Genomic DNA, 24661 nt, shown 5'->3' on the forward strand with positions numbered 1-24661 from the left:
AGTACAATCTCTACTCCATTATTTGGCCCAACGCGGACAGCGGCCCTGAAATAAACCCAATACGTTAATACACGTTATCATGGAAGGAACGCCAACAAACTAAAAAAATGCACACTGCATACTAGTTGGTTTATTTTTTTTAAAGCCATTATCTACTCGTATTTCCTGTTAGTTCCATAATTTCGTTTTTACGAAGGTTGGAATGGGCCAAGTGGATTTCACCATTGGTTCGTGTAAGTTACGGTACGGATTTGCTATGGCCTAAACAAATAAAACACTGTGGTTACTAAATTTCGGGCAGAAATTTCTATGTGTACATGCTTTTCTGAAAAAGGCGATAATTTCTCTATAATGTTAATTATTAGTTTATACCAAATTGATCTTTTAAATAAAGAGTACGACAAGACAAACATTTCATGTTAAGGGCATTTGTTTAAGTTTTTATTATGTTTTAACGATGTAAAGTTAGCACGTTCAATAAAACATAGTGAGGGATTTTCAGTGTTGCATATATATATATNCAAAGTATTTCTACTCACTCAAAGTGTTTGCTTCTGTGTGACACAATTACATCCAAAACGTAATTGTAATATGTAAACAATGTTTGTAAATCCCAGGCCCTGAAGATGATCTCAATAAAGATCGAAACGTTGGTACGATAAAGAAAATGTTTTTCTGAAACCTATCATACCAGACCGCATCTCACGATTTCTAAATAAATATCGATTAACGGTCACTAATAACCACACATTTATAAATTAAATTAATTTTTGACTTTACTTATGAATTACTGCAGCTAGGAAAATATTTAAAAAGGCACCTTGTTCAGCGTTATATTTTCTAAAAGACGAGACCTAACGCAGATCTACGACTTAAAAGGCTGAGAAAATATGTATTTCCAAAGTTGGCTATTTTTTCGTGCAAAAACCAAGTGGTCGGTTTTTTTTATGGGCAGTGTATTACACTACTCTCCAAGTTTCATAGTCAATCACACAATTACTGATTTTTATAAGCTATTGAGCTGCTTTTTATATATTTAGTTTCTCAATGTACGCACGTGAAAAAGGAATCAAATTCGACCCGAAACTATATTTTTACGGTAATAGATACATGAACTCTCAATATGCAAACCAGGGAACAGAAAACAAAATATCTATCAGTACTATATACAATAAAACAGCCCTGTTTCTTCAAAAAATCGTAACAGGGGAGCACACTGCCGTGCTCCAGCATAATTCTCACATCGGGTGGGCATTCCTACATGCTTTGGATAAGGTCCCAAGGAATTAAACCCTTGAATTAAATGACACACATTCTGCCTACAAGCGTTATTTATGTCGAATGTTCGGAAATATATATTTGTCAGAATGTATTAAGAAAATAAAATATTTCTTAGTTTAAATATCCAATTTCTTATTTTCCAAAATTATGAAAATTTTACTATGCCATTACCAAGATAAATACAAAAGTTCTGAATAAATTTCATCGTCAAACGTGCAAACGTTATTTGTGACTAAAAATACTGCTGATTTTTTTTTAATTAACCGGCTCAATTTTGTATTTAATAAACACAAAAATGGGGAAGTGATAGATATTTAGTTTAATTGTTGAGTCACTCAATGTATGTTTTTAATTGGCTGTTATTTCATTTGAGGTGGTTGCTTGAAGCGTCACGGTTTATTTCTTTTTCCGTTTTTTCTCATAATTCTAATCGTTTTTCGAAGTTCGAACCGAGGACGTTTATAACTAATTTAATGCTTTCATTCTAGTAACATTTTAAAAAGAGTGTGGCTTTAGGTTGAAGAAATGTACACCAAATTGGGGGTAAATTTACAATTTAAAATTTTGTGTTTTTCAACACCCGTGTTAAATGTATTCATAAAGCTATTGTAGTGGTAGAATATGGAAGTTCTGAAAATTGGAAGGATATTTCCATTACAACTTCACATCCCACAAAGCATATTGAATATGTGAGTAAATAAGGGCATAATCGACCTTTAATAAAAGAACACTCCCATATGTTCGGCAAAAAATATATTTCTCTCATCCTCAATCGAGCAAATGTCAATTGTGACGAATGTTCTGAAATATATAATGTCAAAATATATTCATTTAAACTTTTATTTTTTTCATATTCACATTCAAATTGTCGGTATGCGTCAGAGTAAGCTGTGTTAGATAAAATTGAAAAAGAGAGTACTAACATGGTCGCGGCCTCTTGGTGCGTACAGAATAAAGATATTCATCGGGACCTGAGGACATCTTTACTGAGGTCATGAGATATGCCAGAAAGCATAAATCACGCATTCAAGGACATCGAGCAAAAGCACCCTGACTGAAAAGGACCACGCCATACATTTGAACTTTAATATGCTAATAAGTACACCAAGAATGCACAATTACACAGAAAACAAACACTTTGAGTGAGTAGAAATACTTTGATTGAGTATAAAATATATTTTGCATTGTATAAATTCACTTTTCCACATCCAAAATGTAATTGTAATATGTGAACAATGTTTGTAAATCCCAGGCCCTGAAGATGATCTCAATAAAGATCGAAACGTTGACACGATAAAGAAAATGTTTTTCTGAAACCTACATCACACCAGACCGCATCTCACGATTTCTAAATAAATATCGATTAACGGTCACTAATCACCAAACAAAATAAGTACACCATTGAGTACACCAAAATTTAACTAGATTTTTTTGAACGTGATAAATAAAAAATTAATGGTTGGACAAGTTTCCTTTTTTAGTTAACCGATCAGGACATTGCTGATGGACGTTCCAAATATTGTATATACTTTAAATTATCTCCGATATAGCTAGCAGCTTTCATTTACAGATATACATGAAACACAATTTTATATGGAGGAATATAATCCGTCACATCAGAACTTTAAAACTTTAATTAAAATTTAAAATATCAACCGACACAACCATATAATCACAATTTTTAAACCATGAAAACTCTAAGAACAAATTGAGTGTCTTCTTCTCAATTGGCCTCATAACTGATATTTTTTTTAAATATAGTATATAATATAACCTCTGCATCTATACTGTTTCCAGATTTGTATTTTTTTAAATTTTATATAATATGTTATGGACGTTTTAGTAAATATTTTTTATAATCAGTGTCAAAGATAATGCATCAAAGATTATCATGAAAATTCAAACAACCCTTATTTCTCCAAATGTTGTGTAGATCAAGTTGAAGTTAAAAATGTAAAACCTTACACACAAAAAGTGATTATATGAATTGTCCATCATCTTTTAATCCGAACAGCCATTAGGAATTATGGTTTCAATTTTAATCGACGGGCGTAACATTCCCTTATAGGATTACATCCAATTTTGTGTTTTAAGATTTTAAGTGGAGTTTAACCCTTGGAAATATACATGAAAGAGGGTCGGAATGTAAAGATTTTGAGATTACCAGTGCTCCATTCAATCTCGCTTTTTGCACGAACGTCGGCACAGAAGGGTTTTTAAAGTGTCGGAATATTCCTGGGCTGACTCACGGAAAAATAAATTCTCATCCCTGAGGATTTTTGACGTTAAATTTTTTTGTTTTTCAGTTTGAGTGGAACGGACGTTGAAATCAATTGTACGTGATGCCAAGGCTATCAAACAGTCTGGTATAAATCAAGTGCAGACTTTTTCCAGCTGAAAAAAAATGTCCATCGAACCCTCCTCCTGCGTGATTTATACCTCGGCTTCGCCACAACGCAGCACACGTGCGCGCATCCACACAATCGACCTAGTTTAGTGAGATATTATTTTCTTCATTCACTTGAAATCAATTATATATATATAAATATTACAGTGTTTTTATTATTGTTGTATGGTACTTTTTTTTCATTAATGGATCTGTGGTAATTACTAATCATAATTTCAAGTCATACAAAGAAAGTACGTTCAGAACTTTTTGTAATACTGACAGTATATTATTAAAATTAGCTTACTATTGAATATGTAAATGATTTGAAGTTTTCATACAGTTTTTATTTTTATTTTGTTGCTTTGTCACTATTAGAGTTATTACTCCTTTATTTAACTTTCTTTTCGGCGGAGGTTTTATACATTAAACTGTTTATCACAGTTTTAATTACGGTTTACTGTGTTTCAAGCAAAATTTAAAAAATTTAATTTAATTTTTATTATATTTCTTTTCTTTTATCATGTATCCGATTAATTTTCCAATATACACATATTTTATACTTTCATACTTCACATATTTCAATATTAATTTAACTAGTGAAAATAAATTGCTAGAAAAATTATTTTCAATTTCAAAATTTGTTGACACACAAATAAAAGCATTGATTGGAAAACTTTATTTCTGACGGATGTTCCGCAATGTAAAATTTATACAGGGTGTCTCGTCTTCTCCTACATGTCAAATTGAACTAAAACGTGTACAATGTCGGATTCTCAATTGTAGCCGAGATATTTCACTTCAACCTGTCACAACTTTATTCCAGAAAGTCCCCTTATATTAAAAAATAATGAAAATTGAGCGGAGAAGAGCCTTTGGTTCAAAACTTTTGATAAGAAAAAACAAAAAGCTTCAAAAATTCAATTCAATTTTCACAATGTTCACCTGATTACATTCTATTACTTTCTTAATTTTTTTAATATAAGTTTCAAATATTTAATGGCTCTTTTTAAACAGTTAGTGAAGCAAAATTAAATTTTTAGCAATTAAAACGTAAATTTTATACTGATGATAACTGACCTTTGAGAAATTACGTATATCTGTTTAATTATGATTAGTAGGGGAAACTTTTTTATGGACAATATCTGACCTGTATTTGCCGAAAAAGATGGAAATGTTACTTAAACTTTAGATAAGAACTTTCGAAACGTGTAAATGTTTTTCTTCTTAGTCGTTTTGTATTTTTTTTTGCTTAAGTTTACAATAACAACAAAAATAACTATCATAGAGTATTCAATGTTATTTCCATTAGTGCCATCGAATTTATTTTATAATTATCATTTTAAATCATTTGCAACCAAGTTGTGAAAAACTGATCGGAAGAAATATCTAGGGTACATCGGTCAATTAAAATTTGGACAATAGGTACATTTTAGTCCAAATTGACACCTAGGATGTCCTGAAAAATATTGACGTCTAGTCACTAGAGAGGCTATATAATTTCAAATCTGTATTTGAATATATATCCCGACAGTCCAACTAAATTGGATAATTTGTAATTAATTTATATCGTACGTCAATCAGGGATTGCTGTAGAGTAATTAGTCAACGTCAAAATATAAAGATGGTCGAAATTTTGAAAATCCAAGTTCCACGTCGGTCTTTACGAGATTAAACATTAAAATGGATTATCAGCACAAATATAAGATGCTGTACAAGTACTTTCCGAAGGGCGAAAGAAGGAAATGGCTTCGGATTGAATAACGGAATATTGAAGAACGTCACTGATTGTCACTCTAGTAGGACCACTCTCCTACACGTGCTTCCAGCCTTACAGTCTACTTACTATGCATTTCAATACTTTTTCTAAATCATTTCCCAATATTCTTCGTTGGCTATTAGTCATGTGGGTACCCCATGTATCCGAGGTTATTTATCGTTTTGCCAATATTTTCTTCGGATACGAGTTGCCAATAGTCCTTTCTTGTAACAAATATTTATTTCGAATATTGTCGATACAAAGATTTTCTAATTTAACTTAATTCTTAACTTCAAATCAAGGCTGACTGTATTAAAATTAAATTAAACTGTATGACCCTATTGAGAGTCTGCCGCGTAATGGAATTGTAATTTGGTCGTTACTGATCATTTCGGTCCGCCTATCCTCGCTGGGTTTGTCCGTCAGACGGGTTTTGCATTATTCAATGAGTCTGTGTGATTTGCCTTTAGTCACGTTCATTTTATAAAGTGCGTTGAAAGTCGAAGATAAAGCAAAGACGAGATATGTGCGAGACTTCCTTCTTTTTGAGGATCTACGGTTCATCTACGCGATTTAGATTTTGGGGGGTTTTAAGCAGGCCGAGGCAGGACACTTTTTTGAACTTTTCGCTTTAAAAATGTGTAAAGGACGGAACGAAAAACACGAAAACAGCGGCGACAGACAAACCAAAATGACCGGAAACGACCTAATTCATCACTCCGCTGACCCCTAGAGGAAATCTCGCAATATCCAGATGTTCAACAGTTGATATCCTAGTATATTATACAAATTAAAAACCAGTAATTTTATACTTACTTTGACAAATGCCTAAAAAAAGCACTATTTTAAAATATTTTACTATAATGTTTGATAAATAATTATATACCGTACAATTTCACTCATATAAATTATCATTTTTCGAACAGTTCCCTATAATCAGAGTTGGGCAAAATCTAACTAATTAATTAAGAATTTTTAATATTTTAATCATGATTGAATTAGTCATGAGTAAATTAATCATTATGTGATTTAATCATAATTAATTCAATCATTCAAATAAATCATATAATGATTAATTTACTCATGACTAATTCAATCATGATTAAACTTCTATCAAAATTCTTAATCATGATTGAATTAGTTTGATTTTGCCCAACTCTGGCTACAATGACCAACTTACCAAAATTCAACCGACTCTGGATAAAAATTTTGAGATGAGAGTCGTGCTCAAGGCCAACCTTCAAAAATTGTTATCATAAACGAAAACCAAAGTTACATAATTATTCTACATGTCTATTTTAGTACAATCAAGACCCCTAGATGGTGTATTTTCCAAATAATGTAGAAATCTCTCCTTTTAAGTGGAATAAATTTTAATTCAAAGAAATATTTTTTACATTCATCGGTTATATAAACATATTTACTTTTCAAAGCGTAGCTTGTTATAGGATTTTTTTTAAATTTTATTATTATTATTATCATTATCATTATTTTTTGGCTTTTCATAACGATGGAGTTTTACATATAATTGGAAGATTGATTTTCGTTAAATAAGGTGTTAAAGGATTTTCGTTTTGATGAAATAAATTTCTGTTAGAAAATTTTTTAAAAGTGATGAAGTGTATTTTTCATTTTCTGAGCACCCACTTGAACATGATCTATCGAAATTTAGTCATGACTAACTATATTGTGACTAAATTAGTCATGCCTCGTATTTAAATACTAGTCATGACTAATTTAGTCATCAGTCACATATGGCGACTAATGACTAAATTAGTCACTTACTACCAATCATGACTAACAGTCTGAGTGATCAATCATAAATCATTAGACATGACTAATTTTTGCCCAACACTGCCTATAATGAACACATGTTCATATATGTTCTCAGTTTAAAAATAGTGAAACTGTCCATTCAGTCGGGTCCATTTTAGAAGTTTGTGAAAGATAGAAACTAAGAAAAGTCGATAACTTTAAAGTTTTGAGAATTCCTTCGTGCTGAGGGTCGGCAGATGGCTAAGTTCAGACATGTTTAAACTTTCTACTTGATTATAAACAGGTTGAGGCAAGGCAACCGTTTTTAATTATTATTATGTTTATTTCTTCCTTTAAATACCTTGATGACGAACGGCCTAAGCGAAACTAAAACAACGCGTATAGGAAGGCCAAAATGGTCGGTAACGAGCAAATTTCAAGTTTATCACCCCCTTGACGGCATGGAAAAATCTCTCGATGAAGCTGAAGTTTGATCATTTCCAGTTATTGTGTTGTTTTCATCCTCGCCGTCGATCAAATGCGTTTCTGGTAATCGGATGATGAAAGAACCAAATAACAGGATAATCGCCCGACATGAAATCTCGCAAATAATATTTGAAATAGAAGGACAAAACGGCGAGAATAATCAGACCCAAATAGTCGCAAACGACTATAAATATTACTTAACGAAAAATATATTGAAAAAGTCCGGTAAAAACACCAGTCCACGCCAGTATTTCGACCGGTTTTACGATTACGTACTTTCAATCACTCACTAGACGTTTCCAGGACCAATATAAAACTTCTCTTATAACCTGAACTATCTTTTAGTAAAATAGTATGATAGAAGTCTGAAATCTAAACTGCAATCTATCTGTGAAGGATAAGGTAAAAAGCTTTCCGTCATTTTCCGTAATGTTTTTAGTCCACTTTTCTCCAGGTCGATGCAACATGACGGGCTGGAGAAAGTCCAACGACCCCCCCCCCGCGGACGTTGTCATGTCACGCGTTTTGAGGTCGAAAAGGTGAAATTGCGATCGGTTTTCGACTCGGCCAAGCGTATTTGGTGACGGTGTCGACAACCAAGGCAAATAGATGAACACATTAAAGGTGGCAGGGGCCCGATTTTCGTTATCACTGAGATGAGGTTGAAAAACTTTCCTTTTCTTGCATTTCCCGGTTCACCACGCTCCACAGAGTTTATTGGCATATCCAAAATACTTAAAATAACGCTAATGCAAAATTTAAAAATATAAAACAGGCTAAAAAAAAACTTGCAAGCAAACGTCAATAGAAAACAACTAACGTACTAAAAAGGAAGTTTTTTATTTTAGAAAAGAACGATAGGAAAAACATGTAAAATTCTACGACAGTAAAATAGCATGGTAGAAGATCAAACGGGAAAGTGAATTAAAAGCGAAATAACCTGCGTTTCGTTGTTCTCCCCGTCTATTTTCACATGTCCCTAAAAAAGAAAAAAAGAAGAAACAAGTTTAATTTCATAATTTTCACAAGTCTGAGTCGGCTTTTATATTCAAATATCATGCCCATGTACTGCGTAAGCAAGAGGCGCAAAAAGGGATGGGGAAAAGGTATCGATCATTTTTAGGTATTTACGCATTCGTATATCGAAAAAAAACTGTGATGAAAATGTGGAAGAATGAATAAGACAAATATAATATTAAAAAATTGGAAAATTCTTCATTATTACAGATAATAACACGAATTCTGAAAATAATTGTAAACAATTCTTTACCGACAACTAAAACAAAGGTGTTGAAAATTGACAATCAAATCTGGGAAGTATACAAGTGAACTGCCTTTTAAGAGACGTTGGAAATTAACCATTAATAATGGATACTTGTCATGCGATCAACCAGCCTTTAATACGATGTTGATTGGGATTCGGGTTGTGGTATTCAAACTAGAAAAAGACAAGGTCTCTCTCCAAAGATCGTAACAATACTTGCATACATATTTATTTATTATAACAGGCTGTGATAACATAGAATTACCAATGTACTAGAAATTAAGATCTTGTTTTAAAAATTGTGGAAAATGATTGTTATCAGTAGGCGATAGTGTGGGGAACCTCCCACCTGATAACGTGATAAACACAATTTTCTAGTCAAACGCCTGTGATATTTATGTACCTAAAGAATACTAATTGTTAAGTAATTGTTACTGTTTTAAAAAAATGCATATATATGTAAGAGATTATTAAGAAGAGGTTTTTATTGACTTATTTATTATGTATGTATATAGTTTGTAAATATACATATCGTGAAATGTGTAATGTGTTTAAGTTATGACTTTGTATCTGTAAGTAACAACAAACTGACAAAATAATTTATAACTATTTAAACGATTATGTCCCTATGTCTCTGTAGATCCCCTGAAGAAGGCAATAAAACTTGCCGAAAGCTTGGGCGTTGATATAATGACATTGTATGTTTGAAGACCACTACCCGAATCCCAATCAACATCGCATTAATAATGGAGTTTAAAGTGCAAGGATAGGCCCTACGGTTAATATCGATGGCATTCTTGACCCTATATTCAAGACCATCCACTTCAACTACAAAGCGAAAGAAATATTGCGCAGAAGCCAGATAGCAAAGGAAAGCACTATTCTCCCACACCTAAAATTTTTGGCGAAACCACTAACATTTGGCAAAAGGCCAAAAGAACGTAGGGTAAGCAGGAAAGGTCAATTTTCCTTCTACCGTCGAGGCATTTCCATTTTTAGAATAGTCAGCACTTCAAATTATTTTTCACGTAGATCTTTATTAGACATTATCGCTTCTTAAGGGAATCGATCTTTTTGGATTGACACATTTAAAGGAACACTGGTTATGAGCATAAAAATCCTTTTTTTGATACCACATCTTTAGGCACACGTGAAAGAAAGGACAAATTAGAACCGAACCTGTAACATTGTAAAAGTCTTAAAAAGACAGGTACTACTGGAGGTGGCAGTAAACTTGCCAGGGAGGTTCTTGAGCAATATTAATCAAACTCCGACTATCCTAATAAATTTTAAACTTCCATAAAAAGGAATATTTTACTAAAGGATCAATATCCAAAGACCCACAGGTCGTAGGACAACACCCCAGGACAACGTCAAAAAAGTAGCCTAAATTTACAACAGATCTACTGTTTATACCATTTTATCAGTTAGTTTACTGCCAATTCTTGATAATATCCTTGAAAACATCCCAAGTATGCAAATAATCTCCGATTATCAATTTGGATGTGGCAGGTTCAACAGTGCCATCGTGTTATGACAGCATAGCATCTGCCCTTGGTAAGAACGAATTCTATGGGGTTTTCACTCGATGTCGAACAGGCTTTCGATCGAGTCTGCACCTGGGTTTGCTCTAGAAACTCAAATGCATCCTATACTCTACAAATTAGAGTATGGGCCAGATCTCCTGGCTCTCCTTTCTCGAGAGCCCTCGACGTCTTTGTTTTGTTACGTTATTTAGTTTATACTGCTGATATTCATTCCCATCCCGAACTGCCATTCTACTCCTCAACTCCGAACCATAACAGCTCACCGAATCATCAAAACACACCAATATTTCCACGAACAATAATTTAAAAAATTGTGAATTAAACTCAACACAGCCAAATACGAAAATATAACCTTCGCGTAGGACCCTTCTTACCGATAATGTCATACGCTACCTTGGTCTGTATCTAGGCATACGACTGACCTGTTTACTCCATACTTAACTAGCACATTTCTAAACTATCTCTCTACAACATAATACACATACAACCCAGTAGTAAAACCAATATGGACATATAACATACAACTAAGTAGTTCAACCAAACCTACTCCGCAGAATCCACCTACAATCACGAATCAAAGATTCGTTGTCAACGTCGTCAATGTTTTACGTGCCCAACCAACATTCACAACCTAAATGTTCCTTTCATAAAAGTTCCTTATGTTCAACTTTCTTCCCGATTATCCTTTTTTATTGGGCCATTTTGTGGATTTCGTGGAAGTCTTTCTTTTATCAAGTAGGCAATTCTTCTCAGGGGTATGGTATCAAGCTCTGCATGGCTAATGGAGGTACCATATCCTTTTGCTAGCTATTGCGGGGCAGTTGCAAAAAATATGCTCTGCCTATTCTAGACATAATCGACATCGGTGCTCTTGAGAGTACCTTTTTCTAAGGTAGTATTTTAATTATTCAGAAATCGTGAGATGCCGCATCTCACGATTTCTGAATAATTATCGATTAACCGTCACTAATCACCACACATATCTACATGGGTAGTATTTTACTGGAGCCTGTTCTGTAAATATACAACGTAGAATTTTTATTCCTTTTTGTAATAAGTAGTATTTCCTCTTTTTCTCATCGGGTTGTTTTTGCAAGAATTTTTTTCCTTGCCTTTTCCCTAAATTTCGCTCCCAATATTTGTTCTGTTCTTAGTTACTCAACATCCAGGCCATTTTAATCCGGTTTATGCCGAAAATGGATTAGGACCTTTGAGCAGTTCCGAGTTGTTTTTTTAGCAAGTGTATCTTGCTACCTCGCCGCCTAATATTCCCTCATGACTTGGGACCCACTTTAGCGTTAGGCTATTTTTAAGATCCCGGTTTTATTAGGGTATTCAAGCAGTACCACAATAAATTTCAAGTGATATCGTACGTTTGGAGTGCCAGGCTACCTGAAAGAATTATTATTGTTGCACGTTTGAGATGTTTATTACTTAGTTCATTGCACATGTTTTTATTGCTAGCAGTTCAGGTAGATTATTCGTTTACAACCAAATCTAATATCATAAAACCGGGAACTTAAAATTAAAGCCTGCTAATATTGCCTCATTAGGCACATGAAAATACTAGATTTGGACAAATACAGACTCACTTTCTGTCAAGAAGACGAGGAAACTAGTCCATATTATGTTCCAGCGAATGGCTAAAAAGGAGATTTCTCCTAACGAGCAAAAGAAAAACTGAGTAGCCAATATCAAGGCAATGGTCGGCAATAAAACCCCTAAAGGTAGATAGCGAGCCATAACCCATATGTGGTGGATCACAGCTTTCCTTCACGCAGCTCCTTGCTATTTGGCCATCTCAACAACAAATATGCAATCTACAATACAAATGGGACTTCGGATATTAATATAATGACCAAACAAGAATTTATAGCCCGAAAATTAACTCAACTTAACTTAAAACTCTTAAATCCCTTAGTCACGTATTTTTTATTTCCCTATTAACAAATTAACAGAACTTTCCTAATTTATTTTCGTCCATACACGTATTGCAGCTTAGCTGTCGGTTTGTACTATGGGACAATATTTATTTTCACAGATATCAGGACTGAAGCATACAATTTTTTCCATCGAAAAAATTTATATAACTAGTGAATTGTTTTTTTTTTTTTAATTCTTTAAAAACATAACCATGGAGGATTGTTTGTATTGTTTCCAAATTGACAACTCTGTCCACAGTGTATATAATTTATGTTACAAAAAACAATGTGCTTAAGCGCAAAATTAGTGTGACTATATTGCACACAAGCACACGCACTCGGTTAATTTCCAAAGTCGAGGAAAATATTAATTTTTATTACTTACTTGGGGATAGATTTCTTCAGGGGTAGCAGCTCGCTGATCATGTAGGCCTATTAGAGCTTGAGTAATGGGAAGCAAGGTTCCACCTCTGAAATCCCCGCCTATCATCTGGAACAGAAACGAAAAGAAAAAATTAGTTTCGAAAATTGAGTTTTGAAATCAGCACCCGTTTCATGGCTGTTTTCGCATCATCAATTGATTTTCGTTTTGACTATGCTGAGGCAGGCCGTAGAATTCAAAGACTTGTAAACCGAGTTAGAAGCTGGCAAAATTGAGATGAAGTTCTTGACAGCGCTGAAGGGGCTGCAATTACACGGGACCCATTGTTTAACTTAATTCGAGGAAAGTTATGTGAGAAGTTAACCGACATTAAACTTTATTATAATGACAAATGATCCCCCCCCGCGAAGTCGGGTCGGGCAACGACTAATAAATCGTCTAAAACCACTGTTTTAGAGTGATTTTATTACAAAACACGACCTCATCATAACTTTGGTGCTAATGCAAAAGTATGAATTTGTATTTGGACCGAATTTATTTAACTTTCTCACAGCTTTACTGTTTTATTAACGCCCTCCGTTCAAAATTATTACGTTTATTAATAATTAGTTACGTTAATTGGTATCAATTTCTTTGCAACTTGGAAATGCTGACTTGGTATCCTACGTGGACAAAATTGTTGAAGAAACATTCCAGGATCTGAAGGTTGGCAAAATTGGCAAGGACAATCTGTTAACTCAACCGAAACGGACTCGATGGACAAAGGTAACCGATTGCACAGTGGGTCAATTCTCTGTGTTCATTCCGCTGAGTGTAATTGGCTTATGCGAATCCAGAATTATTCAAACCTCGACAAACGAATTGGTCCATACTTAAGTTGGTACTTCATCAATTGATATTGGCCTGTGAAATGAAGAAATATGGGAAGAAAGAATTGTCAACGATGCGAATAAAGGTGCATGCTTTGTTACTGAAGAATAATACCACAATCTAGAGCGAGAAGGGGTAAAGGACATCAAAGGGAACTTGGAAAAACAGGACAAAATGAACCTTCTCAATTTCATCCTAGAATTAAACAAAATAGAGCCTACCAAAACCGTGGGGTTAGGCATTAACACTGCCAATGAATTTTTAATAATTTTCTAAATTGGACGAAATGGCCTTTGCAGATAGGAATGATCAGTTCATGAAAATATTGAAAAAAGATCTGATCTGATCGGTCACTATCACACTGAAGCCTAAAGTCATATTACCATAGGTGTTTGAATCTTTAAATTCTTAAATACCACATTAAAACATCATCAGTGAGTAATAACAGCAGTTGAACCACCAAAGTTAGCAGGTGACATTTCTTAGCTATTGAGATCTTCGCTTTACCCGTGTTGCGGTCATTTTCCGAGCTGGATTCTTACATGATTCAAATCTAAAAATTGTTCCTAGGCCCTTCGGTCCCCAGCCTTCTGTTCCAGTGTATAATTCATGTTAATCTCCTCTGCTCCGCGCAACTTAAGATTAGGAATGAATTTTTTAAAGTATTCTTCTTCTGCACCAGTTTTCCATTTCGAGACGGCAGTTAAGCTCTCGCATGATTCATAACACAGGGGTCCTTCCTATTAAAAAACTTAATAAGGCATCCTTTCAATACACGTTATACAATGTATGATTTTGTACGCGATTATGATCATTCTGGTCTGCATATGATTACTGATTTGGTCAGTTATATGTGTTTCCGCTTCTGGCGGTTTTAAGTAGTGGTTTTCTATAATTTTCTGCCCTGACCGCCACTAAACAAGACGGAATACGAGTAGTAGTAAATATCCAGTACCAGTACTGAAGATGGAGGTAAGCCAAAACACGTCTGACAGCCCAAGAAAAATCTATACTGACAAGCAAAAAAATCCGCCCACTTGTAATATCACTTATTTGTATATATTAATGCAAGTTTCATGTTTTTTAATGTCTAATAATTGAGTCTTTGTCTAAAAAAGTTTTTAAAAAAAATAAAGTAAAATGAAAAACAAAATTAAAAATTAAAAAAGACGGACAGACATCTGTTGTGATTTTGTTTAAGATTTTTACTTAACATTTCAATATCGCGTTTTTATTTCCTCCTCTTGCCTGAATTACATCTCGAAGACGCCTCGGCATACTATCTACCAGTCTGGAAATGTCTCTTTGCTGGAGGTTAGCCCATTCCTCACGAAGCGTCCTTTCCAGATCGTGGATTGTATCAGGAAGTGATGGACGTGCTCTTATTCGTCTTTTGAGTTTATTCCATAAATGTTCGTTGGGGTTCAAGTATGGAGAACGGCCTGGCCAGGCTAAGACCGTGATTTTATGCTGATGAAGGTACGTTTGTACTATGCCAGTGACATGTTGTCGGCATTAGAACACGATTGTCGCTGATTTCAACGAGGATAGGCAACGCTTTATGCTTCAATACGTCATTCTCGTAGCGAGTAGCTGTCAAAGACCCTCCACGAACAACAACCAACTCTGTGCGACTCTCCATCGAAATTCCCTCCCACACCATCACTGAGCTACGTTGGAAAGTTGGCTCTGGGAAAATTACAAGGTTCATACATTTCATTTCGCCTTCTCCACGATCTTTCACGCCCATCTGGAGATCATAAAGCAAATCTACGCTCATCTTAAAAAGTACAGCAAACCAAAGCAACGACCAAAAGCTATATTCTCGAGCAAATGGGAGCCGTGCAACTCCGTGTGTTTCTGTCAATTCAGGTCCTCTTACGGGGGGGGGGAGCCATCAGTCTTTATTGATTTAATCTTCTTCAAGCAGTTCAGAAATTTGGACATCTCGAATTCCTGGAGCTGACGAATAACTTGAACAACAGTAAAGTGCAGGTGTCGCAAAATTCTCAAAGTCAAAAAACGGTCATCCTACGGTTCCTTTACCCTAGGGCGTCCGTCGTTGGTAGGTCTTGAAAAAGTCCGGTGGCAAAAGCCGCATACCTGATGTCCGTCATCAATAAGGACCACACCACGCGCAACATCCTCAATAATAAGTGGCACTTTTAAGTTTAAAAATTGAAATTAAGAAAACAAAGATGAAAACTAAACAGTTTGTGTGTGGTGATTAGTGACCGTTAATTGATAATTATTCAGAAATCGTGAGATGCGGTCTGGTGTGATGTAGGTTTCAGAAAAACATTTTCTTTATCGTGCCAACGTTTCGATCTTTATTGAGCTCATCTTCAGGGCCTTTTCACCTCAAAGAAGCCGACGCCTTATACAAAAATGTCTTTTCTATACCGACTTCATTCCCCACCCCTTAAAAATCCAACGTATATAAACATAAAACAGCAAAATCTCACTGGCACTCTCAACACGACACGCAAGAATGGCACAATTACACAGAAGACAAACACTTTGAGTGAGTAGAAATACTTTGATTGAATATATAAAATATTTTGCGTTGTATAAATTCACTTTTCCACATCCAAAATGTAATTGTAATATGTAAACAATGTTTGTAAATCCCAGGCCCTGAAGATGATCTCAATAAAGATCGAAACGTTGGCACGACGAAGAAAATGTTTTTCTGAAACCTACAACACACCAGACCGCAACTCACGATTTCTGAATAACTAAACAGTTTATTGCTTCAGAATTCAAATGTGACTGAATAAACATTTTAAATTCCGTAAAAATTAAACATTTTGGATTAAGGCTTAAGTGTGTTTACGTCTAATTGACATTCCTAATTTTAAACACAGGGTAAACAAATATTTATTGATAAAAACAATGAAACAGATTAAGGGCAGAATTTTCTTTTATCGAGAAAATGAAAAAAAAATAAGTTGGGTGGAATTTTTGCCTGTCACTGTAGTTTAGACCAAGGTGGGTGATGGGAAAAAATTAGTTTCATATCACCGTATCAAAAATACATACAACAAAATAAACCCCCAAATACATATCCCAAAAGGTAGATATAGTCTGATCAATTATAATTTCAACAATTAATATTAAGGTTTTTTGGTGAGATAAAAAAGTCAATGACACGAGCGGGATTCGAACCCACGATCTTCGGCTTGATACGGCGCTGCTGTACCACTTGAGCTATCGTGACCTCGATCCACTCGGACACCAACTTCCCATCTCAACCGCACCTTTTGAATTTTCTCTCCTTTTTGCCATTTTTCAAATTCGAATCCCGCTCGTGCCATTGACTTTTTTATCTCACCTAAAAACCTTAATTAAATGTAATATATTAATTGGTCAAGCGGACCACGAAATTAGTGAATTTAATGATTAAAAATGAAGTATACTTCACTGAAGCTCTCCGTGGCCATTTCATTTGACGTCGAGAATCCAACCCGATTACACGACATTGGAAAAATGGTAAAAAGGAGGGAAAATTCAAAAGGTGCGGTTGAGATGGGGAGTTGATGTCTGAGTGGATCGAGGTCACGATAGCTCAGGTGGTAGAGCAGCGGCGTACCAAGCCGAAGATCGTGGGTTCGAATCCCGCTCGTGCCATTGACTTTTTTATCTCACCTAAAAACCTTAATTAATTGTAATATATTAATTGGTCAAGCGGACCACGAAATTAGTGCATTTATAATTTCAACTTGGGGGTCTACGGTGGCCGAGTGGGTGGGGAGTCCGACTCGTATTTGTCAGGCTAGTAGTTTTGAGTTGGAACCTTGTCGTCAAAAAAAATTGATTTGTTAATAATCCGGAAAAAATGGTAGTTCGATGTTATTAAACCTTCCTGATTTACAGAACTTACTTTACCTTAAACCTTCCGACTTTTCCAGTATTGTTCTACCGTGTATACTTGTCAGTAGCGTTCCAGTTACATTTTAAGTTTGTCAAGTCCCATTTTTGATCATTCTGTGGTGCACATATAAATGAACCACTAAGATGGTTAGATGCAAAAAACCTCCAAACTACAGGTTGACCATTCATCGCTTCACTATCTACTAAATTTCAATTTATGTATTTCAATGTTGTTGTTTTCTTCCGACCAAAACCGTTGTACATGCAGAGAAAAAATAGGCGTTATATCAAAAATTGTTATATGATATCGTGGCAGGAATAAGGCTCTAAACGGAAGGTCTCGAACTAGCAATAAATCCCAGCAGATGGAAAAGACCAGGAGATATATAACGGTCCAGCTTGTGAAAATGACAACTGGGTTTTTCTTTTTCCTCACTAGACAAAAACGTAATTAAAGTGGCTTAATTTGCGTAATTACCACCCACTTAAACACCACATCACTTAAAACCCAGTTAGGGGGAAAAAACAACCCCAAAAAATGGACGGTAAATCAGAATATTATATAACGTTTTAATTCTCTGATAATATGTTTGCTAATAAACTCCTCAGAGGAAATGTATAAAATAATGATAAAAATAAAAAGAGGACAATAGAAGAAAGAGGAGAACATTAAAGGAAAGTGAAACTTTCTGATATAAACTATCTTCTTGGGCACAGTGCTATTGTAGCAGCGGACGTTTATCATTTGCTCAAAGTAGTACAATTAGTCCAAACGAGTTATATCGACCGTGGCTGAAACTTACTGTGCAAATAAGCAAAATGTAATATGGCTTATAATTTTTGTTCCTTCCTATTCCATTATTTCCGTAAAAGGTCAACGGCTGATTAAACTGATTTCTCAACTGGAGAAAATATACAGAAAAGAGTCCAGTCCGACCCAATTTTTTTCACCCCGCCAAGAAATTAGTGATTCATACCCTTCAAACGGACGAATTAGGAATACGAAATTAATTTTCCTTCGGACTTAGAATAAATGCATGCTAAGGGGTCTGGACGATTAAAGGTTTTCGTACTTTAAAGCCTATCACAATTTGATGTAATTTATACTTAAATATTTCAAAAGTTTACAACTTAAATTATAAGAATATTATTTCGATTCATTTAACATGTAGATACGGCTTTTCTAAAAGGCTATTTCCATGCAAAATCATCATCTCTTTCAAATAAGCAGGAACTCAAACCGCAAGTCCTTAATGTAATGAAGTTCTAACTTCGAATGGGGAGCATCGAGAGAACTGCTTCAGGTGATTAAGTGACAACATAAGAGTTATGCGCTAAATTGTATTACAGATGTATGGTTATTCTATTCCAGCTATTCCTCAGCAAAAAAAAATCAGACTAAGAAAACTGAATAATGTATCTGGCGCAGGAATAAACCTTGGAATAAGGATCACTTTAATGTATTTATTAATTCAATTAATTAAGGCTTTTAGTTGAGATAAAAAAGTCAGTGTCACGAGCGGGATTCGAACCCACGATCACGGCTAGATACGCCGCTCTACCACTTTTTATCTCAACTAAAAACCTTAATTAATTGAATGATATTAATTGGTCAAGCGGACCACGAAAACTAGCGTATTTATTAATATTTAATAAGTAAAAGAAGTATCACTTCACTAACAGCTCCCCGTGGCCACTTCATAAGTCTGAGTCTAAGAAAATGGCAAAAAGAGGAAAAATTCGAACGGTTGTAGGTTGAGATGGAGAGTTGGTATCCGAGGGGATCGAAGTCACGATAGGTCAAGTGGTAGAGCAGCGGCGTATTTAGCCGAAAGTCGTGAGTTCGAATCCCGCTCGTGACACTGACTTTTTTATCTCAACCCAACCCTTACATAAAAACAATAATTAATTGAAAGAACTAACTTGGTCAATTGAAAACTAAAATATAAATGGTTTAGTATTTATTAAAGTTTATCACGAATACTCGGGATCACTGAATGGTCATGATGAAAAAGCAAATTCAGTCGTTGCTAACACATCTTCGACCTATTTTAAGGTCATCATCAGGGCAAAACAATCTTAATTCTATAGATTGAAACAATAAAATTTTTCTCAGATGATTTCAAATTTCTTTGAAGATCGACTCAGTCCCAATATTGACGACCGGACGGGACGGGGATGTGGTTTTTATGATCCCCCCACCAAAAAAAATATATATAACGAACTGTACTTCTTCCAAGATTATGTAGTGTATAATAACTTTCAAATTGGAGCGCGAGTGCACCAGAATTCGCTTGATGCGCGGCGGCTCCGGCAGACGAGGAACGCGTGGCGTCCTGACAGGTTGCTTCTCGCCTTTGCGTTTCTGCGCTCTCGCCTTTTTCCCCGGGGACGACAAAATAACTATCTCAGGATTCAACGGCCTTTTTTCTGGTCAGAGGAGATCTTTCTGGCACATCGGACTGGGCAACCGGCTTCGATTGAGTTCGACAGCTATTTACCTTCGACTTTCATCGAGCTGCACTGGCAGGGTAATCACTTGTCCCAAGAGCATTTTATTGTTATTATTTTATTTCTGCCAATTGATTTTCTTTATTATTGCCGGCTCAATGTCATTAATTTTAATTGAAGAAAAAGTATTGGTTTAGTATTTTTAAAAAAGGTTTTAATCGGTATTATTCATTTTAAATATAGAAAAGGTATTTATTTTGTATCATTTATTTTTAATTTAAAAAAAGGAATTTATTCTGTATTATTCATTTTTATTTTTTTTTTAAATAGAAAAAAGGTGTTTATTTGTATTTTTTTGCAGTGGTTTATTTTTTATTTTTTCTCACAAGGTCCAAAACAACTGTCCTGATCCCAACATTCAATTATAAGTGTTTATTAAAAACAAAGATGATATAGTGTTGAAATGATAGCTATTGCAAGGATTGACCCCCGTGAATATGCTGCGAGTGTTGAGTGTGTAAAAATCTACACTCTCAGACAGTAGAGAGTACTAGCTTAGGGTAATCTCCCAAATTGGATATTTAGAGTAGGGAACTGCAGTTGCGAGTGTATTCTGATTGGTATCGTTCAAAAAATATATAGTCTTACTCAAGATGGAAAAGAGACAGTAATTTGCTGCGTCGAGGGTGATGCGGGCTTTAGATTTAATAAGAAATTTAGACGAATTGGCTTAAGAGGCTATAGCGGTAGGATCGCAACCTGAAACAAGGTTTACTTACGGCGGCGAACATTCAAATTGTCGCCAAACCCCTACTGCTAGAATATCCCATCGTTCAATGCGAGACAATTGGAAAAGGAAGAGGCTCTATGAGGAATGGTGAGAGAGTCGGGTTTCGAGCGAGAAACGGAAAGGACGAAAGAAGTGGCCTGTAAGAGTCTGCGCAAACCAGAAAACAAGAAGTGTGCAATTTATTTTTTTATATCGTATGTAGGATTTATACTTTTTCAAAAAATTATATGAGCTCGTAGTTTTGGCCATAGGAGAATTAGTTTATATTTTTATTATTTTATTTTTTACATAAACAAAAATTGATTTTTTTTTAAATAATTAAATATATTGGACTTTGTAAGTATTTGTTTATTTTTTTAATTGTAGGAAAGTATTTGTTTATTTTTTAATAATAGAAAGAATTGTTTAATAAATAGGTTTATAGTGGAATTTATTTTATTTAATTTACCCTAACATTACAAAAATGTTAAACATGTAGGTTAAACCAATTTTTAACCTCACCACCCTTATTAACAGTTCTCGATTTTTCTAAAGAATTTTTACATTATACTGATGCGTCAAATGCAGCTATAGGTAGTTTATTAGCACAAAAAGATAACGATAATGGGGTACAGCCGATTGCATTTTATTCAAAAAAATTAACAAATTGTGAAAAAAATTATACAACATACAAGAAAGAATTGTACGCAGTATTATTAAGCTTTAGGCCAGGGGTGGCCAAGAGCTCCTTGATAGTCCGAGCCATTTTTCAAAATTTGAAATTTTTCGCGAGCCGCAATTAAATACGTGTTGAAAAGGTATGCAAAAAAGGTATTAAATTTTTTTTTACAGAAATTATATTTATTGAAAGCATATAAATAAAAATACAAAATATGTGTATTGAATTTAAATATTAAAAATTAAACACATTTATTTTACTTCTCTTGATAATTGTTTAAAATTTGGTGAATAATTGGTGACAGCACTTCTCAGTAATTCTTTGAGATGCTGGTTAGTTAATACTGATCGGTGTTTGGTTTCACGAATTTTAAAGTGGAATAAAATGATTCACATAAGTAAGTTGTTCCGAATATTGAAATAATTCGACAAGCAGCCTTTTTTAATTCAGGATACTTTGATTCTGGTACAAATTTCCAAAATTCAGTAATCGACGTCGACTTATATTTTAATTGTAGAGCTTGATCTTCTTGCATCTCTATTAATTCTAATTCTCCAGATGCTTTTTGGGTCATAATTATATTTGAAATGGAAAACTCGCCGTGAATTATGTTAATTTCAAATGGATTCAGAAAAAAGTCAACAGACGATTTAAAATATTTCAAGTCTTGAAATCTATTTTGGAATTCCGTCAATATTCCTTCTAGCTTTTTTATATACTCGTTGAGTTTTTCTTGTTTAATATTGGAACAAATTTTTTTAATTCGAGAAAATGACAAAATGTTTTATTTTTAATGTCCTTTTGAAAAAGTTGTAATTTAGTTTGAAAACTAAATATACAGGTGAGAGGTCAGATATTAATTTATCTTTCCCCTGCAATTGTGCAATTCAGTGTTTGCAAATGTTGACATCAGTCAAAAACATTAAGTTTTGTAACCACTCGTCATCGTCTAATTCTGAATAGGTTATTTCCTTTTCTTTTAGAAATGCAGTTATCGGATCAAACAAATCTACAAAACGATTTAACACGTTGTAGCTAGATAACCATCTAACAATGCAAAATAAATTAATGTCATTTGGAAGTTCTTCGTCCTTTAATTCTTCAAGGAAATTTTTGAATTGTCGATGATTTTTTGCATTGGTGCGAATGTAATTTACAATGTGTAACACTGTGGCAATGAAAGTTTACAAATTCAAAATCGGTCTGGAGTCGGTCGATTACGGACGATTCCGCCACTGTTTATGTTCGCGCAGTTTTCGATGAGTCATATCGTTCTTAACATGGACGAAAATGAAATTTGTTACAACGTTGCACTTAGTCTTTCATATTTGTTGTCAGTAATTTAAAAGACATTTTGAAACACATACGGAACGATAATAATTTTTAAAAATATAATAGCACAGAAATGAAAAGGGAACTCGGGTACATTTATCGAGAGCCACAAATAATCCTTCAAAGAGCCGCATGTGGCTCGCGAGCCGCAGGTTGGCCCCCCCTGCTTTAGGCATTTTAAACATTATTTAAAAAACAAACCTTTTAAATTATACACTGATTATAATGGATTAGCGATGTTCCTCAAGGGAGATAGATCAACGATCACATCCAACCAAGCAATTAGATGGATTTCTGAGTTGGATTCTTATTCTTTTGAATCAAGGCATGTTAAAGGAAAAAATAATTCGGTGGCAGATTATTTGTCGAGATTTCAAGAAGCGGATCAACGTTTCTTTGACGATAATGAAAATAACAACAAAAACAACATTCTTGAAGACCTTACCTTATTTATCTCTCCATTACAATCCCTATCCAAATTATTCGAAAGCTTCCGGCAATTACAAAAAGAAGACAAAAACATAGCCGATAGATTACAAAGTAAAGATCCATCAGATAAGGCGACTGTCAAAGCTGTAATATGCGGAAACTTACGGAAAAGTTGCAAAATAAATACGACTATTTTTCTGAATTTTCTACCAATTTCTGAATGATTCTATCTGGAAATTTAATTTGCCTTAGGCGGAGGTGGGCCATAGTTATGTGGGGACCTGTTGGGAGTTGTTAGTGTGTGACGGGCTAGGTCGCCAGGCATATTGCCCCTGTTTCGATTTAAATGTTTTTTATTTACAATTTCGAAGGGGTCACAGTGTAAAAGTAAAATTTTAAATGCAGACTTCAAGATTCTCTTTTCCCTCTCACGGGCTTGCCCGGGGAGCTTGGTTGACCCGGTTACCCCATTTACTTTGGCTGGAGATCAATTGATATGGCTATTAAAAAAATTACTGAAGTTATTATGATAAATTTATGTTAAATTAATAAGAGTATTTTTCTGTACTGTAAAGGATAACTAGTTGGCGGTTATATTTTGTTATATAAAATAAATAGGTGTGAGGAGTTGGGCCGATATGGCCTGAGCGGGATCGTTTACTACCAATCCCAAAAGAAGGACAAAATTAAAAAAATATCCTAAGAAAATTTCAAAAAATGTATAACTCCGAAAAATTTATTTATAACAATTATTAATTAGGTACACCTCGCACCTTTCAAATTTACAAACTAACCTAAAATTACCCTACACCAAAAAACCCTATGATATACACTAAAATCATAAATGTTATTTAAAAGAAATTAAATTTAAATAAAGAAAATCGTTTATTTGACCTACAAAGAATCGTGGTATAGTTTTGAGCCCTTCTCCACTAGCCAACATCTCGGGAACACCCGAAGACCGTCGGCGCCTCCTCCGTCGCTCCCGCGATAGAGGTCCAACCTGGGGGGAGTCGCTCCCGCTCCAGGACAAATAACCCCTAATTTATGTCAATCCAGAGGTGACAAGGGTCATGGTAGATCTCGTTCACTACAAATTTAACTATATCATTACAGTTGAAAGCATATTTCAATAGTATTCAGTTGCTGACAATTGTCGTGGATTTACATTTATGAATATTATTACCGTCACGATTTATTATGACAATTTTAGTCTAAAACCCGTTTGAAGTTCTATTCTGTAATAAATAATGAACATATTGATCTCATTCACTCTAAATTTAACTCACAATGCTGTTATGTACAAAATATATCCACTGCCTATCAAAAAACCGACCACTTGGTTTTTGCACGAAAAAATGGCCAACTTTGGAAATGCATATTTCCTCATCCTTTTAAGTCACTGACCTGCACTAGGTCTCATTTTTTAGAAAATTTTACACTGAACATGATGGCTTTTGTTTTTCTCTTGTTGCA

The 24661-nt window shown here is 34.5% G+C and overlaps 1 protein-coding gene and 1 non-coding gene across 12 annotated transcripts in view; one reads left to right on the forward strand and one right to left on the reverse strand.

Moving 5' to 3' along the window:
• Positions 1 to 24661, reverse strand: part of LOC106674408 (disks large 1 tumor suppressor protein) — a 565060-nt gene that overhangs the window by 213675 nt on the left and 326724 nt on the right. For 9 of the 11 annotated variants that reach the window (XM_024225925.1, XM_024225931.1, XM_024225932.1 and 6 more), the window contains 2 exons: positions 12786 to 12890; positions 8608 to 8646 (listed from right to left, as the gene is read on the reverse strand). In XM_024225925.1, coding sequence (XP_024081693.1) covers positions 8608 to 8646; positions 12786 to 12890 — 144 coding nt within the window. The remainder of the gene's footprint in view (positions 1 to 8607; positions 8647 to 12785; positions 12891 to 24661) is intronic. The other 2 variants (XM_024225933.1, XM_024225928.1) reach the window with 1 other exon arrangement.
• Positions 17210 to 17282, forward strand: Trnag-acc. The gene has a single exon. It is a non-coding gene; the product is annotated as a tRNA-Gly (tRNA).

This window comes from Cimex lectularius, unplaced genomic scaffold, assembly GCF_000648675.2.
Source record: "Cimex lectularius strain Harlan isolate CLEC.00 unplaced genomic scaffold, Clec_2.1 scaffold81, whole genome shotgun sequence".
In the NCBI taxonomy this organism is placed as follows: Eukaryota; Metazoa; Arthropoda; class Insecta; order Hemiptera; family Cimicidae; genus Cimex; species Cimex lectularius.